The following is a 24,917-nucleotide window of genomic DNA, read 5'->3' as shown; positions in this document are numbered from 1 at the left end:
CTGGCCTTGCTGGGACCTCCCCATCTCCACTACGGTTAGGACCCGCCCAGCGCTCCAAGCCCCGTGCAGACGCCACCTGCCAGCGCCTTCCTTGCCTTCCCTGCGGGATGTACAGCTTCCTTCGGGGCCGCACGCCCCACCTCGCATGCATTCTATGATGTTTTTGTGACACTTAAGACTTATTCTGCTTTTAAGAAGTCAGAGTCATAGTCCAGATCTTGGCATCCACAGATGTGCGTTGAGGAAAATGAGTCACGCTGCCCTCCCTGTCGCCGCTCTGCCCGCTTTTGATGGCATGTGCTTCAAAGGCCTGGGTGGATCGCTTTTCGGCTTTGCGAGCCCAGCAGGTTTGGCGTGTGGTGGGCGTTCAGTAAAAGGATCACGAAGGAAACAGATGCAGGGTGGATCTCCTCTGTCGGAACCGGCCTGGCTTGGGGACCGAGGACCCACGCCATCCTTTTGGGAGAAGACTCTCCTTTTGTTCCTGCCCCTGGGGAAGGCCACGGGGTCCTTGAAAGTTCATAGCACCGGGCAGCCACCCCACTGGCTCCAGAGGCCTGCACCCCCTGCCTCTGCTTCTCTGATGCAGGGAAGAAAAGGCGTCAGGTCACAGGGACCAGTGAGCAGGCAACGGGAGGTGGCCAGGGAGGCCGTGAACTTTCCTTCCTCACTTCCTTGACACAGGCAGGGCTGAGGGCGCAGACCGGGAAGGGGCCTGTGAGTGCCCAAGGAGCCAGGCGCTCTACCCACAGCCACTTACGAGGTCCCCCATCCACCCCCCGCCCCCTCCTCATCCGCTCCCCTCTCCCTCCCCGGCTTTGCTGCGCTCTGGAGTCACACCCCATCCAGCCTTGGGCTGCTCGCTGAGTGAGCTGGTCGACGCCTTTTTCTTAAAGTCTTGCCGGTTTCACGTGGGTCCAACAAAGAGCTTTTAGTTTATTCTTGTTTCCATCATTCTGGTCAGTATTTCTGATAAGCCGTCTTGGTCGGTTGTTCATTAGCCATTTTTGTTTCTAATCTTGCTTCAGCAAAAAGATTGTTTTTAGTTGGACGTTTTGTGGCGTAAATCCATTGTGAGAAACCTTTGCCTGTGTCCTCATTTCTCATCAAAATATTTTTAGAACATGGTCAGGGGATCGGATGAAAGGCCCCTGAAAAATTGTGACACTTCTTAATAGACTCGCGAGGTAGGGAGAGGGATTCTTGTCCAAAGCACGTATTTCAAACAGAAAACACCGTGAGGACAGGGACCTTTGGGGACTGCGCGGCTGAGGCGGGAGGGGCGTTAGCGGCCCACCTAAAACACCAATGTGCTTTGTAACTGAAAAACCCAGCACCTCGCTTTTGAGCATGGGTACGTCTGATGTTCCTGAAATTCTCCTCGACTTCTGAGAAGAATAAAGAAGATTGGGGCTGGGAGCATGGCCCGGACTGTTCATGTCACCTTCCCTACCGGAGACAGACAGGACAGCTGTCAGATTCTGCCTGAACCTCACCTTGGACCTCACTTTTCTCGGGAAAGGGAATGGGGGTGCTTCTATCAGAGAGTCTTTCATGTTGGCTGAGGCAGCTGCCCGAGATATTTTGGCTTCAGCTTTAGGTGGCCTTTTTCCAGGCAGGAGCCCGGCATGACAGTGGATCAGCAGGTGCCACCAAACCAGTGGGGACCGAATCAGTAGGAGGGAAGTTATGAAGATAATAATCTCTGTAAATTATAACGGGCCGGCCAGTTTAAGCAGGGCCTTACAGGGAGTTCTGCTAACGTTTTCAGCCTGAACTCAGGGCAGGAAAGATGTATATTTATATTATTGTGTGTGTGTGTGTGTGTATATATATATTCTTATGTGTGTACAGGGCAGGAAAGATGTATATTTATATTATTGTGTGAGTATATACATATTCTTGTGTGTGTGTATATATTATATGTGTATATCTATCTATTTTTTTACCCATCGCTCACCCTCTCTTTCCTGGATAACAGAAAGGGCAGAACAGGAAAGGGAGGGTCCCCATCGTAGACTCAGCAGTGACCGGCCTGCCAGCGAGCATCCTGGGTGGGCTCAGATGCATACCTTCCCACTGCCCTGCACTTGAGCACCAGATTCCTGCGGTAGCTCCTACCCGAAGGCCTGGGGGATCGACGGAACAATGCCTCCCCCCCACGCCCAGAAGATGCTCTGATCCCTGGCACCTGTGAATGCATTACCTACACGGCAAAGGGACTTCACAGAGTGGAGGTCATGGACCTTGAGATGGGAGATTCTCCTGAATCGTCAGGGTGGGGCTGATCTTTAAAAGCAAAGAGGTTCTGGTTGAGGTCAGAGAGATGGCCGAAGAAGAGGCAGGACAGATTCAAAGCGAGAGGGACCCGGTCCACCGTCACTGGCTTTGAGAAGGAAAGGAGTCGTGAGCCAGGGCGCACCAAGGAAACAGGGACCTCAGGCTTGTAACCCATAAATTCGGTCGACCACCTGACCGAGGCCGGGTGAGGGTTCTCCCCAGAGGCTTCAGGTTAGAGTTCAGCTGGCCAACACCTTGTGGGACCTGGAGCAGAAACCAGGCAAGCCCACTGGCTTTTGACCTACAGAACTGTGTGATGATACATTTATGTTGCTCTAAGCCTCTAAACGTGTGGCTAATTATTACAGCAGCCACAGGAAGCTAATACAGCTGGACACATGCCCAAGGCCCTGGCCTGACGGTGCCAGGCTGTCCCGCAGCCGAGCGCATCTGGATGCTGTAAGGGGCCTGCCACACCCTCGGCAGGGGTGGCTGCCGAACGCCTGGACGCGGAGGACACGCCTGGGTCACACCGTCAAAGGGAAAAGCATCAGGCTGCTGGTGGCGGGTCAGGAGCCATCAACGGCAACACTGTTTGGCTGACATGGTTATGAGTTTTCAAAACCTGGGCCACAAGGGAAACGCGTTGCCTCCACCTGCGAATGACGTTTCAGAGGAAAATAAGCTAAAATTGGCTCTGAGCCAAAGGAGAGGATTTCTCTCCTCTCTCTCTGTTCCACGTGAATCGTTTCCCCAGCAAGGTCGGCGTGCCACTTCGAATTCACTGCCATCCTGTCTTTCTATCATCAACGCTGCCTCCTCCCCTCACGGGGGCATAGCACCCCTGACCGCACAGCCAGAACATGAGCCTGAGCAGCCACGTGTGCTCTAGAATGTTCCGGCACAGCCTGCCCATCGCATACGGTGCCACAGAAAGAAGCCTCCTTGAAATCGCTCCCGCCACGCGTGTAAGCAACGCTTTGGTGTCAAGCCTTCTCTGCTGCACTCCGAACAGCTGGTTTCGTCAGCACGGCACTGCCCAGGGCAGAGTGGCTGACGACCGTGGGTCAAAACACTGAGACTCAAGAGGGCTGAAAGGGGAGGACCCGGACCTCGTAACTAAGTATGATGGAGAAGGAATTAGAAGCTGTCTAGGACTTGCTACCTGCGCTTTCCTGGCGACTCTTTCCAGGATTATGAGGTGACAAGACCCACAAGTTGGAAAGTCTGTAGTGAGCACCCCGAAGACCCGGCAGCCAGAAGCCCAGCACACACAGCTCCTCTGCTCCAGTGGGGTTGTAGGGGGGCATGCCCGAAGGTGCCCTGAGAACCCCGTGAAGCAGCAGGTCGCCCACAGTTCCCAGGCTGGGGCAGCTGCAATGCCTCTGGCTTCCTGGCCGCCCTGCTTAGAGGAGTCCCCGTCACTGACGTCTGTCCATTGAAACACATGCCTATCTCAGTCAAGATGTGCATTCTTTAAGGATCCTCTACCACAGATGATGACTCTTGGGAGTAACAAGGAGTTCAAGTCCAGTTCACCTGGTTACATGAAGAAGATAGAGACCCGGGTCCCAGATGGAGCCAGGTCAGCGGGTCCAGCTGGCTGACGCCACACCAGCTAGTGTAAAACCTAAGGGGACTGGGTGGGGGGAGGGTATGCAAGCACTTAATGGGTGAACATTTTTTTTTTCCAGTTCAAATTCCTATGGCATATGCCTGTATGTACCGTTTGAAAGGATGGGATTATTCCAGATGAGTTGAGACTGACCATCTTTAGTCTATTCTGGGCTGTGAAAAGGTGTTTTGTTCCCACAAATACACATGGGTTATATCGATACTGCTCAGAGGAAGCCAAACTCACTGCCGGACAGAATCCACACAGAGGCTGGGGGATTCCCATCTGGTGGCTGCCCACCAAGATAGAGACCCACACAGTCTCTCAGATCCACACAGGGCCATCCACAAATATTTTCCAGGGACCACTTGCTGTTCAAACTAAAGTCATTTGGAGCTCGCAGGCTTACTTCTCCCCAAACCAACCTGATTTAATGCACATCAATGTGGGTTTCTGGGGGTGGGTAGGAACTCACACTTGGTTTCCTAGCTAAAGAGCACTGCAATTTAAACAGGGCTAAATGAGTCACTGCGAAGTTCAAGCATTCAGATGCCATTACTCATGCAAGTGAATATTAGGGAGCTCTCTGGATGCAGTACAGAACAAAAAGAATACGATTTCTGAGGAGACAAGCCAAGGCACGAGATGAAGAGGTAATTGAGTAGAAGGTTGGTCCCATACTTAACACATCAGCCTCATGAAAAACACAGCAACCAGAAAGGATATCTTGCAGGAGTGTCCTTAAGAGCATTTAGGAATCCTGTTTGCTGAGACCCTGTGGGAATGAAACCAAAATTTAGTATCAGAACATCCATTTCTAGAAAACTGCTTTCATGCTAATGCTCTCATCTACATAACAATAACAGGTGTCTACAGGTCAATTAAATAATTACACTGTGTACGCGCTACAGTAATCTGTATACTGATCCCAGATTGAGATCCCACTAAAGTTATGCAACAGGAAAATAGCAGATTCATAACTAGACCCAACATCTGCAGGATATTTTTTCCATAAAAGCAGATGGATGTCTGCATACTTTCCCATAAATTACGGTTCAGATTACTCTTTTGTTTTCTTCATCTTAATAGGAATACAGAATACTGTATGTAATTTTTTTCTCTTCTTTTATGAAAGGCTATTTTCCCCAGAGTTTGTTAACTTTTGACCCCTAGACGTCCAGAAACTAGGCTATGTACAAAAGACATCTTTCTCGGTGCCCATTGTAAACAAGCTCATAAAGCTGAAGTTTATTACCGACCCCTATTGGGTTTAAGACATTTTAAAATGAACTGTCTGTGCCAGAAGACATTTCTTTAAGGGCTTGAGTAAAGATGCATCTGACAAGAAGCAATTTTTATTTTATGTATTAACATTATGGTTCTTACGACTAAGAGCCCATACAAAGGAACCCTGGAAGCTCCCATGTTGGGGTGGTGATGCCTGGTCTTTGCTGTGCTGCATGAAACCACGTGTTTGGGGACGTGATCTGGCCCTGGGAGCAATGAGATGAATAGGGAAAAGATATAATAGGACTGGTTCTAGTGCCTCTCTATGGCATTGTCTGCCGGTGTGGCTGCAACGTGGGAGTAGACCCCTCTTTGCAACGGACCCATGTCCAGCTACGGGAAGGCTGTGAGTGGGACTGCTCCACATTTTTCCTCGAGTTCCCATGCCCTCTGTGCAGGCCTCCCTCCTCCCTGTGCCCACTGGCCACCACTGAGGCACAAGGATGTGCCATGTGCTAGGATGCCAACTGGTGGGAGATTGAATGCAGAAAGCTTAGGGCTTTCTCATCCTCTCTGCTAAGCCAGGAGGGCAAAGCCAGCAAGCGGGCTGCTGCAGACCTTAGAGCAAACACAATCTTGAGGCAAAATGAGGAGAGCAGAAGCAATGACTTCCTTTTCCTACTGTGCCCAAACTGCATGGATTCCCAAACTCTCCTTCCTCTTCGAGGAATTCCAGACCTCGGCTTGCCAGGAATCTCTGCGGTAACAGAATTCTCGCTGCATCTTCCCCTCCCAGTCCTGCCCTGGCAGGAAGAACTCAGGTGACAGTTCCCCAGCTGCTCTCAAACAGCCCTCTGCCTTTGTCAATGTCTTCGGAATCTTAGGGGGATCATGGGAACCACGTAAGAAACTCTGTCCTTCCTGAAAGCATCACCCGCCAAGCCGAATGGGGGGCGGGGGCAGGGTTGTTTAGTGGGGGCGTTTGGGAGGGGTGCAGAACGAGCCGAGAGGAACACTTTTATTTGCTTTTGTCCAAAATGTTCAGGTGACTTTCAGCAGATCAATTCTGAATGTTTTCTTGGTGGAAGATTAGATTAGCAATATAGAAGCATAAACCATAGCAGATTAAGTTTGCTCAAGCCAGAGTGAGTGAAACTTTAGAGGTGAAAAGTGAAATGTATATCACAACTGTGGTGGCAAGCGGCTGAACTCACCATACGTGTGTGTGTGTGTGTGTGTGTGTGTTTCTCCAGAGTTTGTGTGTGTGGATGAGCAAATGAAAGTTGGCCCTTGATATCCAGAATGTAGGGGCAAAGCCATAAATACAATGTGATACTATATACAGGAAAGCATTTTGAAGTTACTAAAGATGATATAGCAATGAAATGTTTAGACACTGTTTTTTGGCGTCATAGATAATAGGCTGGAATATCACTACTTCTTTCTTCCATAGTTGTGTACACGATTGCTTCTTCTCTCTGATTCTTTCGTCTGTTAATGCACAGATAAGACCCTGGCTGCGTTTGCCATTTCGCGACTCTGAAAGGAGAGAGCGAGGTGCCTCTGCAGACGCGCACTGGTATCGTGCCCGCTTTCCTGGGAAAGGTCTCTAATGACTGTCAATCTCTTTCCCACCAAGTTATGGCTTTCAAGCGTATGTTACAAATTTGTGTGACGTTTAGATGAAAGGCTTTCGGTCAGAAAGAATAAGAACTAGAACTTAAAATGCCTATCAAAATTTGGGATACTCCATTTAATGTTCAAAATTGGCCAATATTTAAAAAGAATTAACGCGAAACTTTCCATACCACCCACTTCCCCTGGGCCCCATATGAACTCCAACCAAAAGAGAAGGGGAGGAAAATCTTCCTAATGATCCTTAGCATACCCTATTTGTGGTTTGAGCACTGCTTCATGGGAAGAAAGTGAGGCATGTACTTAGATACTTTCTAGAACATTCCAGAAAGAGGCTCTGTACTTGCTGATGGGTGGTTGTACTTGAGGCAGGTGGAAAGCAGACACCACTGGTCTTTCATGTCGCTAATGGCACTGTGACAGAAGTTTAAAGGCTTAAATATATAGTTCAGAGCCAATTAACTTCCTCCTCATCACTTCCTATTATAGGAAAGTGAGTGGCCCAGAGACAAAAGAAATTCAGTTACGACCTTCGGAATAGGGAATGAAAAATGCCATTTACTCAGGCAAGTATATACTAAAGTTGTTTATATCCAAATCTCATTTTTAATCAAGTATCTGTCTTCATATGCCAGGGGTAATTTGCTAATGTTCTAGCAGTTCACTAAACTTCTTACCAAATGTATGTTGTTAACATACGTAGGTTTATGTGTAAGAAAACCCAGTCTTCACTCCCAGACACTCCCCCCTCCCCCGCCCCAGGGAGAGTGACTGCTCCTGCTTAAGTAGATCTCATATTAAAAAATAAAAAAAAAGCTCTACAGTTCTATGTGGATCGCTGTGGCACGGTATCCTTTGTGCAAAATGTGGGGGATGATTCTTCCAGAGAATTCCTTAGCAGAAGAGAAAGTGAAGTCACTGAGGTTAGACTAGGGACAAGTGTAACAAGGAAAAAAGTCTCATCTGTTAGAGAGAGCCTGACCTGGGTGTGACCCTGGCAGCTGCCGTTGGAAGGATGGGGCATGGGGAATGGAAGGGAGGATGAGAGGGACGGAGGAACGAAACAGGGGTCAGGCTGCAAATGAGGAAGGGGACGGGGGAGGAGAGAGAGAAGAAAGAGAAAGCCCGGAATGATCAAAATCTCAAATCAAAATTAAATCAGAAAACCAAAGTCAGGCAAATGGTTACATACGTGATCTGATTTCGCCAGCATACTTACGAAGAATGACGTGGGTGATAACGAATGCAAATATAAAGACTGTCAGAAAAGACAGAGATAAAATAAACATATAAAAAAATCTGTAGTTTCTTTTCCCCACACAGTTGCCTACCCAGGGACAGTGGTGATCAAACCGTTCTGCAACGAGAGAGAAAAAATATGGAAATCATTTAATCAGGTGTCTTTCTACACCAGAGCCTCTCCCTTGCCACCCAATACGCTGATCATATAACCATGATATCATATTACATATTTCCAAATTAACACTCAGAGAAATGCTGAACAGTAAGACATTTCAAACATATATTCTTTTAACAGAACTTCACTATTTTGAGGAAACAGAGTAGACATTTATTCTCATGATAATCAGAAAAGTAAAAGCTCGATTCTTCTTTTAAAAAAAGAACAAAAAAAAACCCTGGTTCACAGAACAGTCTTCCCTTAAGACGCCGGCACCTCTGAAGTTCAGTGCTGAGCTGGGAGCCACTAGGTCTCCACCCTTCATGGGCGTGTAGAATTGAGTGACTGCTTCTCATGGTAAGTGGCTACGGAGACAGGTTCCAAGGAGTCTGGGACGGGATAGAGGGACCATCCCTGGTTCTCCCAATCCAGTCACAACTGCTTCCTGAGGAATGCCTCTGCTATTTCAATAGTCGCAGGAGGATGGATATCATTTTTATTTTTTATTTATTTTTTTAGGCGAGGCAACCCTTGGTTGACCTCGCAGATGGCAAGGACCGTGTCAGCTTGCAATCCCTTATTTTTTATTTATTTTTTACACCTACAGCACCTGGTCTTCCTAGGTGGTCTCCTATCCAAGGACTAACCAGGCCTGACCCTGCTTCGCTTCCGAGATCAGACGGGATCGGGCTTGTTCAGGGTGGCACGGCCGTAGACTGGATTGATATCATTTTTAAAAGTGAACTACGATCTTCAAGTGCAGTGTATCCCATTGGGTCTTTCAGCCCACAATTCTCAGCTCCCTGACCTATAAAACAAGAGTACTTTATGGAGTGCTCGTGGGATTAAACAGAATAATGTCTGAGAAGGCATTTTAAAAAAACGTACAGGATGCTTTAGAGTGTGTTGAGAGAGGTCACAGACACGCACATACTTGGCCCTGAAACGTTCAGGACAAGGGTGATGCTGCCTTATTTTACGGGCGAGCCAACCGAGGCGTGGCGAGAAGGGAGACTGTTCGCATGGGGCCACACGGCTCAGGAGCCGTGGAACTAGAACTTGAAAGCAAGTCTTTCTCAGGGCTGAGCCCGTCTTCCCAATGCACGGGCTGCCTCTAGCACTTTGGAGGTGACCGAGCACTGGCGCTGGGCATCTTATACTGTCACTCCATGATATGCTAAGGACAAATCCACTTCTAGCCTCGGGAATTTCACATGACCTCTGTAGTGCGTTTATGGTTTGCTCTTCCCTGCGCAAGTCATGGCTACGTGCTTCTGCTCTGTACTGCTCGGCTGGTCTTCTGTTCGGGAGGACGATGGAGAGGGACATTCGAAAACACCCACCCACCTTGGACTGCCCGTGTGGGGATGGTGGGAGTCGGGGGTGGGAGGTGCCAGGCATACGACATAGCTTTTTGACTAAATTTGACTAAATTTGACTAAATTTAGTTCTGCCCAATTTTCGCATTTTATCTATCCATGTGTACCCTGAGACACATACAGAGAGGGCTACATGAGATGTGACCGCGTAAGTCAATTTCATCACTCTCTGATCCCCTATCAGAAATCAGTCACTTCACGTTTTATGTCTACTATAAGCTTATTTCTTGGAAAGGGCATGAGGCCGCCTGGAGGTGGTGGCGGCAGAGGAACCGTAAGATTCACTGTGGTCTGCAAGTGACATTAACAAGAAACAGTCCGAGCAGAGGACCTGGAGAGAAATTTCAGAGCTCACTGTCCTGGTGATAAGCTGGCGGCCTATAAGATGTTGACACTCGAAGGAAGGGAATTCCAATTAATGTCCCCACATGAGTTACATGTTCCCGTGCGCTGCCAGCCTGCAGAGTTGGAAGGGTGAACCCCAACCTCATTCCCCCACAGCACAGGCTGTCCAACGGAGAAGTCCACACAAAGAAGCACAAAATGGAAACAAATCTGAACCAGCCAGATTTTCCTAAGACCCCGAGGCTGTCTTTTGAGAGGCCGTCTTTTCTTTCTGATACGTGAGTGTAGAAAATGGGGTGAGGAGTGGAGGCTGGGGCCCAGAGGCACATAGTGGGATGGAACCTCTGCCTCCAGCTGTCAAAGCCCATTTCCGAACCCCAGATGTGTGGTGGACGAGCCTGTATCTGAAGTGCAAATCGCCAGCAGAAAGGAGACACGGGGCTTGGGAGGCGTGATTCACGCTGTGGGTCCCCACGCAAAGTGCCGAGGACTTGGCAGCCCGCTCGGGGTCATTTCTGCGCGGGCAGAAGGCAGTCGTGTCATGAGCTTAGGAAGTTTCCTATTAGCTAAGCTGTGACACTGTGCCTTCCTGAGGGGGACAACCGGAGTCGTGAAAGCAACAGCGGATGCGACGTTGACACCGTGCTCGAGGACGCCTCAGGCCTGGCTCTCTGGCAGCCGTGACCCGAAAGCAGTTTCCATTTAGAAACCTGTCTGATTAAAAAAAATTTTTTTTTGGCCGATGAAAATCCCCCCAAGAAAGAAGGCTCGCTGAGCGATGATTTTATTTAGTATTTTTTACATCCGCCTGGATTTGTTGGCCACGTGGCGGTCTATGAGCCTGACAGACTCCGTAGGCATCCGAAGAACAAGGACGCGGTGGCGTCCAGGGCCGTCTGTCTAGTGGCCGCGTAATACGCCCACCTCCTTCCTCGGCTCCTTCCTCAGACGCCCGGCTTCCGGCCAGGGGCAGCACCCAGGGCTCAGGCTGGGCCTCTTCCCTTTTCCATGGACTCTCTCTCACCGGGCAATCCCTCTTCACCCCAAGTTCAAATGCCAGCTACATGTTGATGACACCGAAACGGCCACGTGTTGACTAGGGCAGCTGACTCATTTCTCAAACTCAGCACCCAGAGAGAAGTTCCCATTATCCCTCCCCAAACCGGGTCCTTGTCACGCTTCCCACCGACCCTCTGTTCACCCAGAATCCCAGGCGCCACACGTGACCGTGTTCTTTCCCTCACGCCCACACCCAATCCACGAGCAAGTCCTGTCAGCTCTACCCCCACCTTTACCTAAAATCCTCTTACCTATTTTTATTTGCTTTTATCTGTCAACTCTAAGCCTTTTCTAAATATCTGTCGAATGACTGAGCAAACCCTGGAACCACCACAAGGACATCCACGCAGCAAGCGCACGGCCCAGTGTCACACAGGCAGCAAGGCCGGTACGGGTCCAGCCCCATCGCCTCCAGAACCCTCGACCGCGAAATGCCACGTGCCTTTCTCGGCTATGTGCCACGTGCCCAGCACTGGGTCCGAGGGCTGCGACGACCGAGAAGGCGAACAACCACGCAACGCTGCACGGCTCCCAGGGGTTCCCGCTCTTCTCTGGTGAGGACGCTTTATTTTCAGACTCTAAAATATTCCTCAGAGCCCAGGAATGAACTCCTAACAGAGAAAAACCTAACGGGGCCCTGAAATCCGTCTGCTCTCTCACCGTCGCTGGCGGGATGCCACGTTCCCCTTCCGCGGGTCCAGGATGACCGGGATGAGGGCCGGCTCATCCTGTCCTTCACGGTTCTGCTCTGAGGCACTGGCTGGAGCTCAGGGGACCCAGGGACACTTAGAAGATGCCTGCGTCGTTTTGAACGGGAGGCTTGTGTTATCTGGTTTTTAGGGAAGGAGAGCAAATAAGAGCTGGGACAAGCCGAGCTGGGGAGAGAGCGAGTGGCCACGGCTGACACAGGGACCTGAGTGAGGCCGTCATGGGCTGGGAGGGAGAACATGTAGAGCAGGAGGGGGAGCCTGGCAGCTGGCAGCACAAGCTGCGTGCAGCCACAGCATCTGGGACATCTCAAACAGCTGTTATTAGAGGGTGGTTTGTGTATTTTCTGTGTGGAAAATTCCAACGGTGTGTCCTAGGTCCTGGGCTGTGGGGGCAGGGCGTGGTGACGGGAGAGTCTTTGAAGAAGCACGTTGGAGCTGCTGCTCCATCTCTTGGTTCTGAAGTTTGGGTCCTGCCCAAAGGGAGGGGTCTCTGGAGGTTTCCTTTAAAAAGAATGAGGAACTATTCCCTAAAAGAGGCCACAGAGGAACACAGTCTGTGGGGAGGGAGTGGAACATGGTGAAGTGTGGGGAGCCGATACACCTAGAAAGTTCTCTAATTTAAATTCGGGATCTGAGTTAGTGAGCTGAGAGGCCTGAGCACACCTTAGTCGGCATCGCGCTGCCCTTGTGGACTTAACTCTCCTGACCCAGGTGAGGCCTTGAGGTGAGACATCCTGGTAGGCCCAGCACCTACCCATGTGCCAGGCATGTAGCAGACACCCCACAAATACGCTCAGCGAAGGAACAGACACTTCTAATTGCCTTAGTAGCTTTCCAAGTGATCACTGTCCCTGGTTGCCAGGTGGAGACATTGGAAAATGATAATGAAAGATAAGATTTTGGGCGAGCCAGCTGCAGAAGGCAGGGGTCAGTGAAATTTGAATATGTTCAGAGAAGGCTGAGGGTTGGAAGATGGTCACTTGAAGCTAAGAGGGCTGAGTGGACAGCTGTCACTGTGAATCAGCTCAGGGAGAGAGGAGCCTCTGGCCTGCCTTGCTAACCGCCAAGGAGGCAGAGCTGGTTTTATTAATAGCTCCTAGGATGCCACTGGGAGACCCAGAGGCTACGGGGGCAATTCAGGCAGGGGCAGCAAATCTGAACAGTCACCTGAGCTCAGATTCTAAGTGGGGCCAGAAGGTTCCATTAAATGGCTGGAGGAAACATAGTCCAGGAAAAGGAGTTATGGTCCCATTTTGTTAACCCCAAACTCTAAATCGTAATAAAAAGAATATTATTAACGATGATTAAAGCTACCATCCACCGACTGCCTGTTTCATGATTATGCCATTTATCCTTGATAATCGGTCTGCACGAGGCAGGTGCTGTCCCCACATTTCCCAGAGGAGGGGAGCGTGGAGATTGGTGAGGCATTGCCCCCCAGGAAATGCAGGCGCTGAGCTGAGAACGCTATCCCCCTGATTGAAGGAAGATTTAATTTCTGGGAGAGATGAAATATGAAAAAGAAGGCTTACCAACAAGGAGAAATGGAGGAGTTAATTAACATTTAAATTGGACAGTACGGAAAAACTCGCTGAAATCATCAGGAAAAACTATTTGCAAAAGTTGGATTTGAAAGCTGCCAGAGAAAGGAATACGATGTTCGAAATGTTAAGAATTTGAAATTTCCCAGAAGTCAGGCTCTAATGTAATTCCCTCAAGAGTGGGCTCCAGAGATAGATAAAAATCATATCCTCAGGCCAAGCCCGGGTGGCCTGAAAATTCTGTGTTCCATACAGTGGGCGTGGGCTGGGCAGACTAGTGTGCACTTGGTCAGGAGGGGAAAACCCCATCTCCTTTCTCCAAGAGTGTCTTCAGAAGAAGTAAGGGAAAGAAGAGGCAATTACCATCGAAAACTTCTCATTTAAATGTTAGATTTTAATTAAGTTAAATGTTTTTAAAGGTATGAAGTGGAAAATGACGTTTGCTTTAAACCTAGGGCATTTTACCTCCAAAATGAGCAAAACTTTGCCTTGGGAGACCTCTCCTGCTTTCTTAGGATGAGCAATGTTGACATGTAGTGGCACAGATCGTTGCCCAGCCTTTACGGTCCCCACGTAATTCATAAAATTATGTAATACGAACATTTAAATATTTCTCTAGCTACAGGACTGGGGGACCACGTTCTTATCAAATAATTCATGCTGTTCCAGATCTTTCAGTAAAATCGACATTGCAATCGCTTTGCCACTGTGGTCAGCGCCGAGTCAAAGGATCTCACGTGCTTCCTAAGTCTCCCCATCCTTACTTTTACCCATCCTTTTTCAAGTCCTCGCTATGTGCCAGGCACTGTGCCGAGCACATGAATTGTGTCATTTAGTTTTCACAAAACCTGGTGAGGTCGATGCTGTCATGCCCATTTGACAGACAAAGGATGTGCAGACAGGAGTTGGCATCAGAAACCACATGTTAATCTGAACTCTTAATCACCACTTGTCACTGCCTCCTGTGCCAGTTCCCTGCTGGTCATTGTGCCCAGAGGGCTTGAGGGCCCAGGCGGCCTCTGGGGCTCTTCTGGTCCAGGGCATCTATCCTCTGCAGCATGCCAAAAAGATCTAGCTCATATCCGGGGATGCCTACCCTCAACTACGCAGCACTCTACAGTGTGGAAGGGTGGCCTCATTCTCAGCAAAGTGAACATCAGAGGAAGCGGGAACTTCTTACAGGGACGTATGGATTTGACAAAGCTGCTTTGCAAAATGAGTTACTAAGACTGTGGGGCTTAGGGGGTTATTTGGGACAAAGGGATGTATCAGCGAAGCAGATTTCTTAGCTCCTTTTATGAGAATGAGTTCTACCTGTTTAATTTTATGGAGGAACAAAAAACAAGAAATCACATTAACTGACTCTGGGGCCTTAAAGTATTACTATATTACTTTTACATGGGGACTCAGTTTCTTCATATGTAAAAAGTTGGGTCACATAAGCAAGCACCAAGACCCCTTTGAGCTGTAAAATTAAATGCGAAATGACTGTGTTTTATCAGTACTTGTTTGGATTCTTCTGGTCTTGTGTCCTTGCCAACGTCCTATAAGATTCTGCAGATTTTAGTTCCATTTGTTAAAAAAACGAAAACTTTTCAATATAAAAGCAATTAGTACGTGTAGGATCGGCGTAACCTGTACACTACAATCAAACATGACCTGGGACAGCGACGCGGGATCTAAGTGCTCCTTCCTCCAGGGTCTCATTCGCCCCTCCTGGCTCTGCCCTCACCTGGCACGTTGCTGAGTCTCTCTGGGCATCGAATGCGAGAGCCTGACGAACAGATGGCTAAGGTCCTCCAGCTCCCTAAACGGGCAATGTTACTTCTATGTCCTCAAATGTTCTAGGTTGACTCAATTTTGTGTTTAACTCCCTGCTCTAATGCCGGGGGAGTTTTGTGCTTCTCGAAGGTGGCATAAGCATGCACGGGAGATGCATTTTGAAGCAGCTTATACCATGAGGTCAATCTGTGCATCAGAAACAAAAATGCTTATGATGCTATTGAGAAGAGAGGAAATTAAAAAAAAAAAAAAGGCCTCCAAAGAGAAGCAAAGGGAAATAGTGGCTGGAGAAAGTGAGGGAGAAAGTGGAAAAGGATTTAGCTTGTCATGTAAATTGGTTTTGAAAGGAGATGTAAGAAAGTGACTAGAAATGCGATTACTTTACAAAGTGAACTGGCCGGTTACTATGCAGAAGGGATTCCCGTGATCCCCACATCCTGGGTCCAGGAGGTCAGAGGTCATCACGAGAGGTGGTAAATTCCAACCAGGCTGAAGAATCGCCCTCCTCCCTCTCTTCCACGGTATGCCCAGCCCTCGCCCCCTTCTTAAGACCCAGAATCTGAGCCCCACGTCCAGCTCTTTGAGCTTCCTGGAGCTCAGGGGCTGGGTTAGGGCTCCGCCTCACTATGACAGTAGTATCGGCACTGTAAGTTCGCACTTGCACACCCTTGTGAAAACAGCCTTGGTACGCTGGAGGGCCTCGGTGATTCATCCTCGGTGATTCTCCTGGCTGCAGCTAGCCATGTTGTGACACTCTGTAACCAGCTCCTCTATAAGCAAATGCTTAAGTGCTCAGTGACCATACTGCTGGCCCCGGCGCCCCCCTCTCCCGCGACCCCGCCCAGGCCCCTCTCTGCGGCAGGCCCCACACTCTCTTTGGGTCCGTAGGGCCAGAAACTATGCCTGGGAGTTCCCCTCCATCTCACAGAATGAAACAAGGACCCAAATCTGAAAACAAGCTCGTGCTGACAACCGACGCCCCTCAGAACCCTGTCCACACCTCCGAGCTACGGGAGCTCTGTTCAGCCTGTCTCAGGATGGTTCTCCGGGTTCATTGTTCCATAATTTAGTGGTCATTTTAATGTGATCACGGGATGAGGAGGGCACAGTATCCACCAGAGTACTGCCGTCTCGACTGGAACCTTCCGTACCTCTCTGGAAATCGCAGGCTTTGAAATCAGTATCGACACCACCTCACATCGGAATGGCTTGTACTTTTGTACAGTTTTTTGGTTTTCAATACTCAATCACATTCTTTAAGTCGCTTACTCCCTTTTGACCACGTGTGACAGGCAACACAGGTTCCCAGGCACAGGTGAGGAGCGGAAGCTCAGAGCCACATGGAGCTGCCACAGTCCCCGGCCACTCTGTGGTATGTCTGGGTCTAGACCCACCTGTGATGTCCACTCACCCTGCTTTGTCCACTTCTCCAACTCTTTTGAGACATGTGTTCTTTCACGCCTATTACTATGGTTTCTGAGGCCTCAATTTATCATCAAAATAGAGGTTTCAGAACTGAGTTATCTCATGGGTACCTTATACACATAAAGCTAGCAATTCTAAGGCTCTTCGAAACCGTGTAATTTGATCACACGCATAAATGATTGGAAAGCCATATTCCCGATGGGCAGGCTTTTGCAAAGTCTACACGCTTCTGTGATCTTGTAGCAAAGAATCTACAATTCAGTGGTTTCCAACCTTTTTGGCCCCAAGGACCAGTGCTTCTATGAGAATCTGATGCCTGATGATCTGAGGCGGAGCTGAGGCGGTGATGCCGGCGCTGGGGAGCCGCTGCGAATACAGATGAAGCTTTGCTTGCTCGCCCGCCGCTCACCTCCTGCTGTGCGGCTTGGTTCCTAACAGGCCATGGACTGGTACTAGTCCATGGTGTGGGGATGAGAGACTCTTGAGTCTACATCACCCAAGGCACAGAGAGCTGTGTCTGTGAGCAGGACCCAAATTGATGATGGTTCCCTAAAAAAGCAAACTGACATGTCCGAAGCAGTATCCTTTTTCAAAAAATTTATCTAGAACGAGACCTCTTTGCAAAACTTCTAAGACATTTCATTTTTCTTAAGTTGAAACTGTAGACCCGACTTCATTATGATGACATAGTACTAACACGAGACCAGCTTAAGGAAAGGAACACAAATATGTATTGTGCTTTACACTTTTCAAGGTGCTTTCCCATGTAACCTCTCATCGGTAATACCAACAACGCCTGTGTGCTACAGGATTATGTGGACAGGCATTAGACAGGACGGTGAGAGGGACAAGTGTTCCCCTCTAACCCCTCTTCAGTATCTGCTCTGACAGATTGCCCTGCAGGGTATATTTTTAAAAGGCTGATGTTCACGTTTATCATGTTCATACCTGTCGTAGGTTTCCTGTCTCTAAAAGGTGCGCCTTGACTGGAAAACCCTCAGATCCTTCCTGATTTAAGTTTTGGAGACCCAGGGGTGAAGGGCACCTTACTTCTTTTGGAACAAGTCCTGGCTTCCCCAATCTGGGATACAGAATAGAAGCAAAGCCAGACCCAGATGGGCAGAAGGGGCATTTGACACTCAGAAGTGAGTCATGGTAGGGTTTTCTAACATTCTCATTGCACACCGTCACTCTGCATAGGTATTCAGCCCCCTGACGTTTCTGCCCCTCCAGCTGCCCATGTGATTGGCAATTTAGGGCATGTGCCCGAGATTCCACAATCCCTTTGCCCCTTCAGTTCAAGGGTTACTGATCTACTGTAAACACCCCGGTTTGGGAGGGAGCAATTTGGAGTGGATAAGCCCAACGGCCATTACTGCTGAGCACAAACGCACCTTCGAGGGTATGTTTAGATGTCCTGGATCCCCCAAGCTCCATCCTTGGGCCTTCATGCTTCTCACTGATACATCCTCCTCGGGTGAGTTCATGCTTTCCAAGTGCCCGCGAGACGGTTCTGTGTGATTGTCTCACGGACACCTCACATCGAGAAGGTCCGAAGCTCTATTCATCATGCTCCCCTGTACTCCCCGCTCCTCACAAACCCTCCTCTTCTTAACAAATGCATCAAACGTCTAGTTGCTCGAGGCAGAGAATGCGCCCACCTCCCACCCTCCGCTCTCATGCCTCGCAGCCAGGCGGCCCACAGGGTTGTTCACTGCGTTGTGCTCCCTTTCCTGTGTCCCTGCTCCCTGTGTCGAAGGCCACTGCAGGGCGCACATCGCGTGTCACCTCGTTCCCGAACCTCAGCCACTGTGAAATCTCCCTGGGGCGCCCTCGGTCTGTCCTCCTCACTGTCACCCGAGGGACCTCCCAAAGCAACTAAGATCCCGTCAGCCCTTCGCTTGTATCCCGGGACAGCTCGCTCTGCACTGCAGCCTTGACATGTCTGCAGAGCTCACACACTTCCAAACCGAGCTCCTTGGGGGCTGAGAGGCCCCTGCCCCCCAAGGGTCTCACCTCTTCTTCAACTAGAGCAGATACCTATATCTGTTTTATATATCGTTTCCTCATTATAGCCCATTTTCTAAAATGCTCTACTGCTTACAACCAAAAATAAAAATAAAAATAAGTTCACAGTCAGCTAGTAAATGGTTACCGTAATTATTCTAAGCAGTCCCAAGGTACATTGGATTACTAAATTAGAGGACCTGAATTCGGGTCCTGGCCTTTGGCCTCCTTAGTAATGTGATCTAGGCAGGTTTCTGGGCCACGGCAGTCGAATATGCAATCAAAGTTTCTTCCCAACTCAAATCCTACGATCCGGGAGCTAAATAAAACCTTTCAAAAATCGCAGTTGACACAGAACTAGGAGGTAGTGGCAGGACTCAGCGCAGAAACTCTACAAACACAGAATCTGTGAGACCGGTCCCCTGGTTAGGCCCAGAACCAACTGGGGGCTCCAAAGCACTCAAACTACACAGCACTAGACAAACAGCCACCAGGGTCTGGTCGGCGTAGAAGTCTCAGCTTCTAAATATAGCGTATTGTTTTCTTTTATTTTTCTTGTTCGTATAAAGCATGCGAGCACTTGGCTGAGTCAGGCCATCTCGTCAGTGGATCTTTAATTACTTCTCTGAACAAAGGCACGCCGAAGGACAGGCCGAAGCGCTTATCTCATGGTCAGAGCTGGCTACGGAATCTGTGGAGTCCAGCGTGAAAGGGAGCCACAGGGCATCCTATTAAAAGATTATTAAGAATTTCAAGATGGCGACGGCAGAGTGTGTAATTGGCCCCGGGTCCTGCACGCCCAGGAAGCCAGCCCTGTCCTTTGCCACAGATTTATGCCTTGCGAATGTGATTTGCTAATCGGAGGCAGATTAGTGCCTAGAGGCTCTACTGGATTGTCTGACAGGGTCTACGGAGGGCTTCCCAGAGCAGGTGCAGTGAGGAAGCTGTGATCGACGGTTCAACTTGACAGTGGGCTAACATGCCATTCCGTCTGGAGAGCTTTGGGGCAAGAAGACAAGACCCCACACCGGCTGATGCTTGCTAGAGCCGCCAAGCTCGGATCAACTAGTGGTGGGGCAAGGAGGGCTCCGGGAGGGCTGCTGGCCTGGGCGAAGCTGGCCGCCGATGGCGCCATGGGAACGAGGTTAATGAAGGAAGGAGGCCACGATGGAAGATGCGAGAGGAACAGGCAGCAAATGCTAAAACCGTCCACCTCTGAGATACTGTTTCCAGCAAAAATCAGAAGATCAGGTTTTTTTCAGGGTTTCTTTTTTTTTAACCTCTAGCGTAGTGGTTTTCAACCTTTTTTTTTTTTTTTTCTTATTCCCTAATGTTTTGAGAAGCCGATGAGAGCTGTGGTCCCTGCCATCGTGCACTCACACACGGCCGTTTGCGTACAATTCCCGGAAGCACCTTAGAGTCGGGCTAAGAACGGCTGGACTTACGGGTGCACTTCGCTGAAATTAAGCTAATTTTCGAGTCGAGTTACTAAGACGGCAGGCAGGCTGCTGATTACCTGCTAACTGGTCGGGTCAAGGCGCCATGCTCAGTCCCGAAGGTCCACCTCCTAAAAGCCTGACCCGCTCGGGCCCGGCGTGCCGCACGGCCCTGTGTGACTCTGCCACAGCCATCTGTCCACAAACAGCGGGGCTGCTTTACTTACAGGAAGGGCCTGTGTTTTATGCAGGGTTTTCCAAACTAAGGACTGTGATTAAGTAGTGGGTCACGATCCGCATTAAACTAGGGTAGAAAATATCAAGGCATCTTGCGTAGTCATGTTAGTACTGCTTCCTAAAACTTAGATCATCTGAGCATTTGGGTACATTGAGTCCCAATGGAAAATGCATTTCTTACAGTGAGTTGCAGGGGGGAAGGTCTGAAAGGTACTGCTTTGTTCTAATTTGTAGCTGGCACACGATAGGCCCTCTGATATTCGGCGAATGAATAAATAATGGATAAGTTATATTCGTACTAGGTCTAAATGCATTATGGGTCATTTTCAACGATGTCACATCCGTCCTCCCAGAACTGTATTAGGGTTACTAGTTCCTGATCAGACTTAATTAAAAATTTTCATCATTTCTCTTGGAGTCTGAAATTTTCCATTTGTCTTAGGGGAAAGTTTGAGGCTGGGGGCGGAGTTTTATTTAGTTTTGATTGGGGGAAAGACACTTTTTTGTTCCAGTTGAGAATACTAACCTAGTCATAAAGCCCAAAAAGCAATACGCTTTTTTTCTTTTAAAGAGAGAAAAGTAAAATGGAGAGATGAAGGTAGCTGCGGGCAGAGGAATACTCCATTATTTTTCTTTCTCCCCTTCCCTCCTCCCTTCTCTACCTCTAGCACGTATTAATTGAGCAGCGGAATGCCAGGCAAAGTGTGAGGTGCTGGGAACACCTGGTGAGGGAAACAGACAAGGCCTGCCCTCTTCGAGCTTCACCTCGTGGGGCAGAGACTGTCCCCACACAAGACCACAGTGTATCCTGACGACCCGGCCAGCATTATCAAGGCAGAGGACAGAAAGCTGTGGGAGGGGTATGCAAGGGGGGCCCTCCCTTAAAGGCATGTCGGAGCTGACAGAGGACCGTGCTGGTCCCAGGGACTGCGAGGCCCAGGCAGCGAGGAGGAGTGTGGTTCCAGCCGAGGGGAGAGGCGGCAGGGCACAGGTCTGGCAGACCAGATTAAAGATTTTGGCTTCCTTCCTATTAGCCGCCAGCAGAAAAGCACTTTCAAGGAGAAAGGCAGTGTGATCAGATTTTCCTTGGGATCGTAGAGAGTGGGATGGTGGTGGGGTCCCCAAGAAGACCCCTGCCTGAGCAAGGGGAGAGGTGATAGGATCTTGCAGCTGACCCCACAGTGCCAAGGGGGGGAAATGGATGGAGCTGGGATCCGCCTCGTAAGAAAACGTGCCTAGTGATGGGTTAGGTGAGGTTGGGCGAGAGGAGCCAATGAGACTCTGAGGTGTCTGCCTTGCGCATCCAGCGAATGATGTTTGCACTCAGTGAGGTGGGGGTCGCCAGGATGCTGACTTGGGACGTCTCTGAGCTCCCCGAGTGGAGACATCTGGAAAGCAGACACACCTGCATGTCTGGGGTGTGAGCAGGTCTGACCTGGAGACATCAACCTGGGAGGAAGACCGACTTTAGAAAGGCACACACACGCCCCAGAGACACGGCCAGGAGCCACCCAGCCGAGGGACACAACAAGTCGGGAAGGGGCACATGTGGGGAGATGAGGCGACCAGAAAGAGACTTTCACGTAGTAACTGCTGGTGGCTTCTCTGGGTAGCGAAGTAAAGTATTTTTAAAGCGAGTTGCAGTTTGACAATTACAGGCAGCAAAGCAGTGAGCACTTCTGGTCAGATAAAAATAGAGCCCATGGCGAGGTCACTCCCCTCCCTGGGGTCCACTCCACTCTGCCTTCGATGCCGGCCTGCGTACGGTGGGCATGGAGGCTGTGGTTCGTCACGTGGCACTCACCCACGGCAGCTGAAAACGTGCCCTGGGGGCCCCAGAAATTCTGTTGTTGAGACTTTCCTGTGGTGGGGATCCGCTTTTCCAAAATATCGCATTAGACAGTCTTTTGTCTAATTATTAAAGAAATAAATGCACAGAATAAAAAAGGACCTGTGTTTTAAATATTATTTTCAATGCATTATTTTAAATCATTAGAGTCTTCTAATAAAGTGTTTTTCTAAAGCGCCATATAAATGGCTCCCAAGTTTATCTGACCCAGGCACCCAGAAGGCCCCACGGGGCCGGCCACACAGGGCTCTGCTTCCCACGACGGTTATAGTTCTCATTCCACGTTTATAAACTGGCCACCCAGGCGGCCTGACCATTGGCAGAGAAAGGGCTGGCTCGGCATGGTGGCAGAGCTCCAGCCCCTGGGACGCTGAGTCACACAGGCATTTGCTGAAAATGGACAGGGCGGCATCCGGCTTTGCACGCTCCGTGTGAGGGCTTGGCTCCCAAGATCTGTCCCGAAGGGATGGCTTTGTCCTCGACACACCGACAAAACCAGGACTCTGTTACCTTGAAGTGAGGGGTCTGAGACTAAGTTGCTGGGAGAGACGTCTGGGGGGGCAGCCCTGCCTTCCAGGGTGTGCGAGCCCCCCTCCACCCCTGCCTTCCGTGGGGCTCACGCGGTGACTGACCCGAACGTGAAGCGTGTGACCTGCTGAGTGACATGAGGCTGACATTTCCTGGGGACGGCAGTTTACTTACATCGCCGTTCCCACGCTCGGTCCTTCTGGGGAAGCTGCTCAGTTCTGGCCAGCGGGGTCCATCACAACTTGACCTTCGTTTGGGGCTCACGGCTTCTACCAGAGTTGCAGCTCTCCATTAGACCTCTGGTATGTTCTGACCCAGGGACGCAGCTTGCCTCCTTAAACACTCTCTCTCCTCGGATCTCAACGGGCTCGCAGGGGAAGGCCTGGCCCCAGCGGCAGTGGGTGTCTGCTCTACCGAAAACTAGGACGCGGGTGGCACGATTTCAGGAGGGTTGGATAACCTTCATGTTGATATATGAGAGCATTTTTAAAATTTAAAGCACTGACACATATACCTAGTCTCATTCTCCCAGGATTAGCTTTATCATAATCCTGGGGGAATGCTAGGACTTAGAGCTTATTTATGGCTTTGCATGGTCATGCCACACGCTCACCTTCTCTACTCATCCTGGAGCCTCTATAAGCCTCTAAAGGCGGACGACCCCCTGTGATGCATCTTCCTGCTTTCTCCCTGCACGCTGCTCCCCAGCCCTGCACCCAGGCAGACCCATCCGCGGGGGACGCGAATGGTCGGGTGAACCACGTGTCTCCACCAGGCTGGGGTAGGCATTATTGCCTTTTCTCACACGTTGAAATCTCACCTGTCCACCTGCTGCTTACTTTGGGCTCAGCTGCTTTTCTCTCTGCTCTAAATCAGTGGTTTATGAAGGTTTGCACAGGGGTTGGGAGGCTGTCTTCTCGTTCTGGCTGCCAGCGTCTCGCTTTCTGATCGTGGGCGTCTCTGTTCGTTCTGAACCTGAGTTCTGTCGCCATTGGGGGTGATATTTCCCACCCAGACTAATACTCAGGGTGGCTGTGAGCAGTGAATGAGACAAGGTATGGAGAACTACCTCCGAAAGTAAAAAGCCACACGTAAATATGATGGTGTCATAAAGACGAAAGAGCTATTTCAGTATAAATTGTTTCTATGTATTCATTTCACTTCTTTAATCAAAAAAGACAATCTCATTTTCACAGGTATATTACTAGATTTTAAAATAAATACTTCTTCCTTTATCTCAGTATAATCTTTCCATTTCAATTAGTCCTTTATATAAAAGGTTTCCCCAACCTTTTAAAAATAAAACTTAACCTATTCCGACAAACCCAGTCATTTTCATGGCTTTTAAAAAATTTTGTATTAAGCTTTCAAAACTAAAGCACATAGGTTATTGTTCACTATCCAAGTGTCCAGCCTTTAACAGCTCAGTCCTGCCCAACTCCTACAAAACGTGGGTGGAATTTTGTGAAACATTTATTGTTTAACACCCAACAGAGAGCAGCTGGATCAGCTGATGCAGCCACAAATATCTTGGAAGAAGAAACTTCGGGGCTGGTAAGGTAAGTTTTATCCTTTGCTTCCCTAACTCCTACATCTGTTGCTGGAGGCCACTTTCATTTCTAGGCACCTCAAGTGAACAACTGATTGCCGATCACCTACTGCGAGGCACGGCATGTTTACAAAGGTGAAGCAGACACACAGCTGCTTCTTGGAAAGTAACTGTTCTTCAGTCTTCAAGTCTCCCTGTATCCAATAAACTGGATTATTCCAGAAATCTTCACTTCCTCCTGAGGTGGAATATCCTTCCCTGCCCCACTGACAGGTCACACTCAAGGTCATGGTCATGCGTCGTGTTTGGCCAATGGAGTCTTAGCAGGTGTTCCATATGCAGAGGCTGTAAGAGATACTTCACTTGTTGGCAGCACATCACGTGGTCCAGTGGCCCAGCAGGAGGTGAACATGCCAGGTAGCTGCTGTCCCTTCAGCCAGGGTCCCAGAATCAAATCTAAGGAGAAGACTGAGCCTGAGCCATACCTGGGGCCAAGCCTGGCCATAGTCCCAGAGCTGCCCCCAGATGACCCACAAGCCCACGAGAACGAGGCATGCTGTGTGTTTAAAAGGCACTGATTTTGGAGGGTGTTTGTTATGCAGTATCACCGGACAATAGCTAACCAATACATCTCATCAATTCACTTTATAGTTGTATGTGAGATTAATCCCAACGTGAGATTTGATATTTTGAATTTTCTGTTCAAGCATATGCACTAGTGGCTGAATTGGGTCTTTTTCTTTTTTTTTTTTAAGATGGGCATCCAAGGGCCTCAAGGTGGCTGCCGTCTAATTTTTCCAGCCTTTCCTCCCATTTCTCCCCTTTGCACGACTTGGTTTAACATGACCATCCTAAGGTCAGATGAGATATCCTGAGTGCTACAACCTTGTCACATATTTCTTTATGATGTTAAC

General features: G+C 49.3%; 1 protein-coding gene and 1 pseudogene across 3 annotated transcripts in view; both read right to left on the bottom strand.

Annotated features, from left to right (window-relative positions):
• The window catches only part of ZDHHC14 (zinc finger DHHC-type containing 14), a 221,250-nt gene that overhangs the window by 22,945 nt on the left and 173,388 nt on the right, over positions 1-24,917 (bottom strand). For all 3 annotated transcript variants that reach the window (XM_006915021.2, XM_015591912.2, XM_025049067.1), the window contains 2 exons: positions 7,977-8,114; positions 4,622-4,670 (listed from right to left, as the gene is read on the bottom strand). In XM_006915021.2, coding sequence (XP_006915083.1) covers positions 4,622-4,670; positions 7,977-8,114 — 187 coding nt within the window. The remainder of the gene's footprint in view (positions 1-4,621; positions 4,671-7,976; positions 8,115-24,917) is intronic.
• On the bottom strand, positions 8,755-8,873 carry LOC112482404 (annotated as a pseudogene).

This window comes from Pteropus alecto, unplaced genomic scaffold (genome assembly GCF_000325575.1).
Source record: "Pteropus alecto unplaced genomic scaffold, ASM32557v1 scaffold195, whole genome shotgun sequence".
Classification (NCBI taxonomy): Eukaryota; Metazoa; Chordata; class Mammalia; order Chiroptera; family Pteropodidae; genus Pteropus; species Pteropus alecto.
The sequence above is the reverse complement of the archived record's forward strand: the minus strand, read 5'-3'. Positions and strand labels throughout refer to the sequence as shown.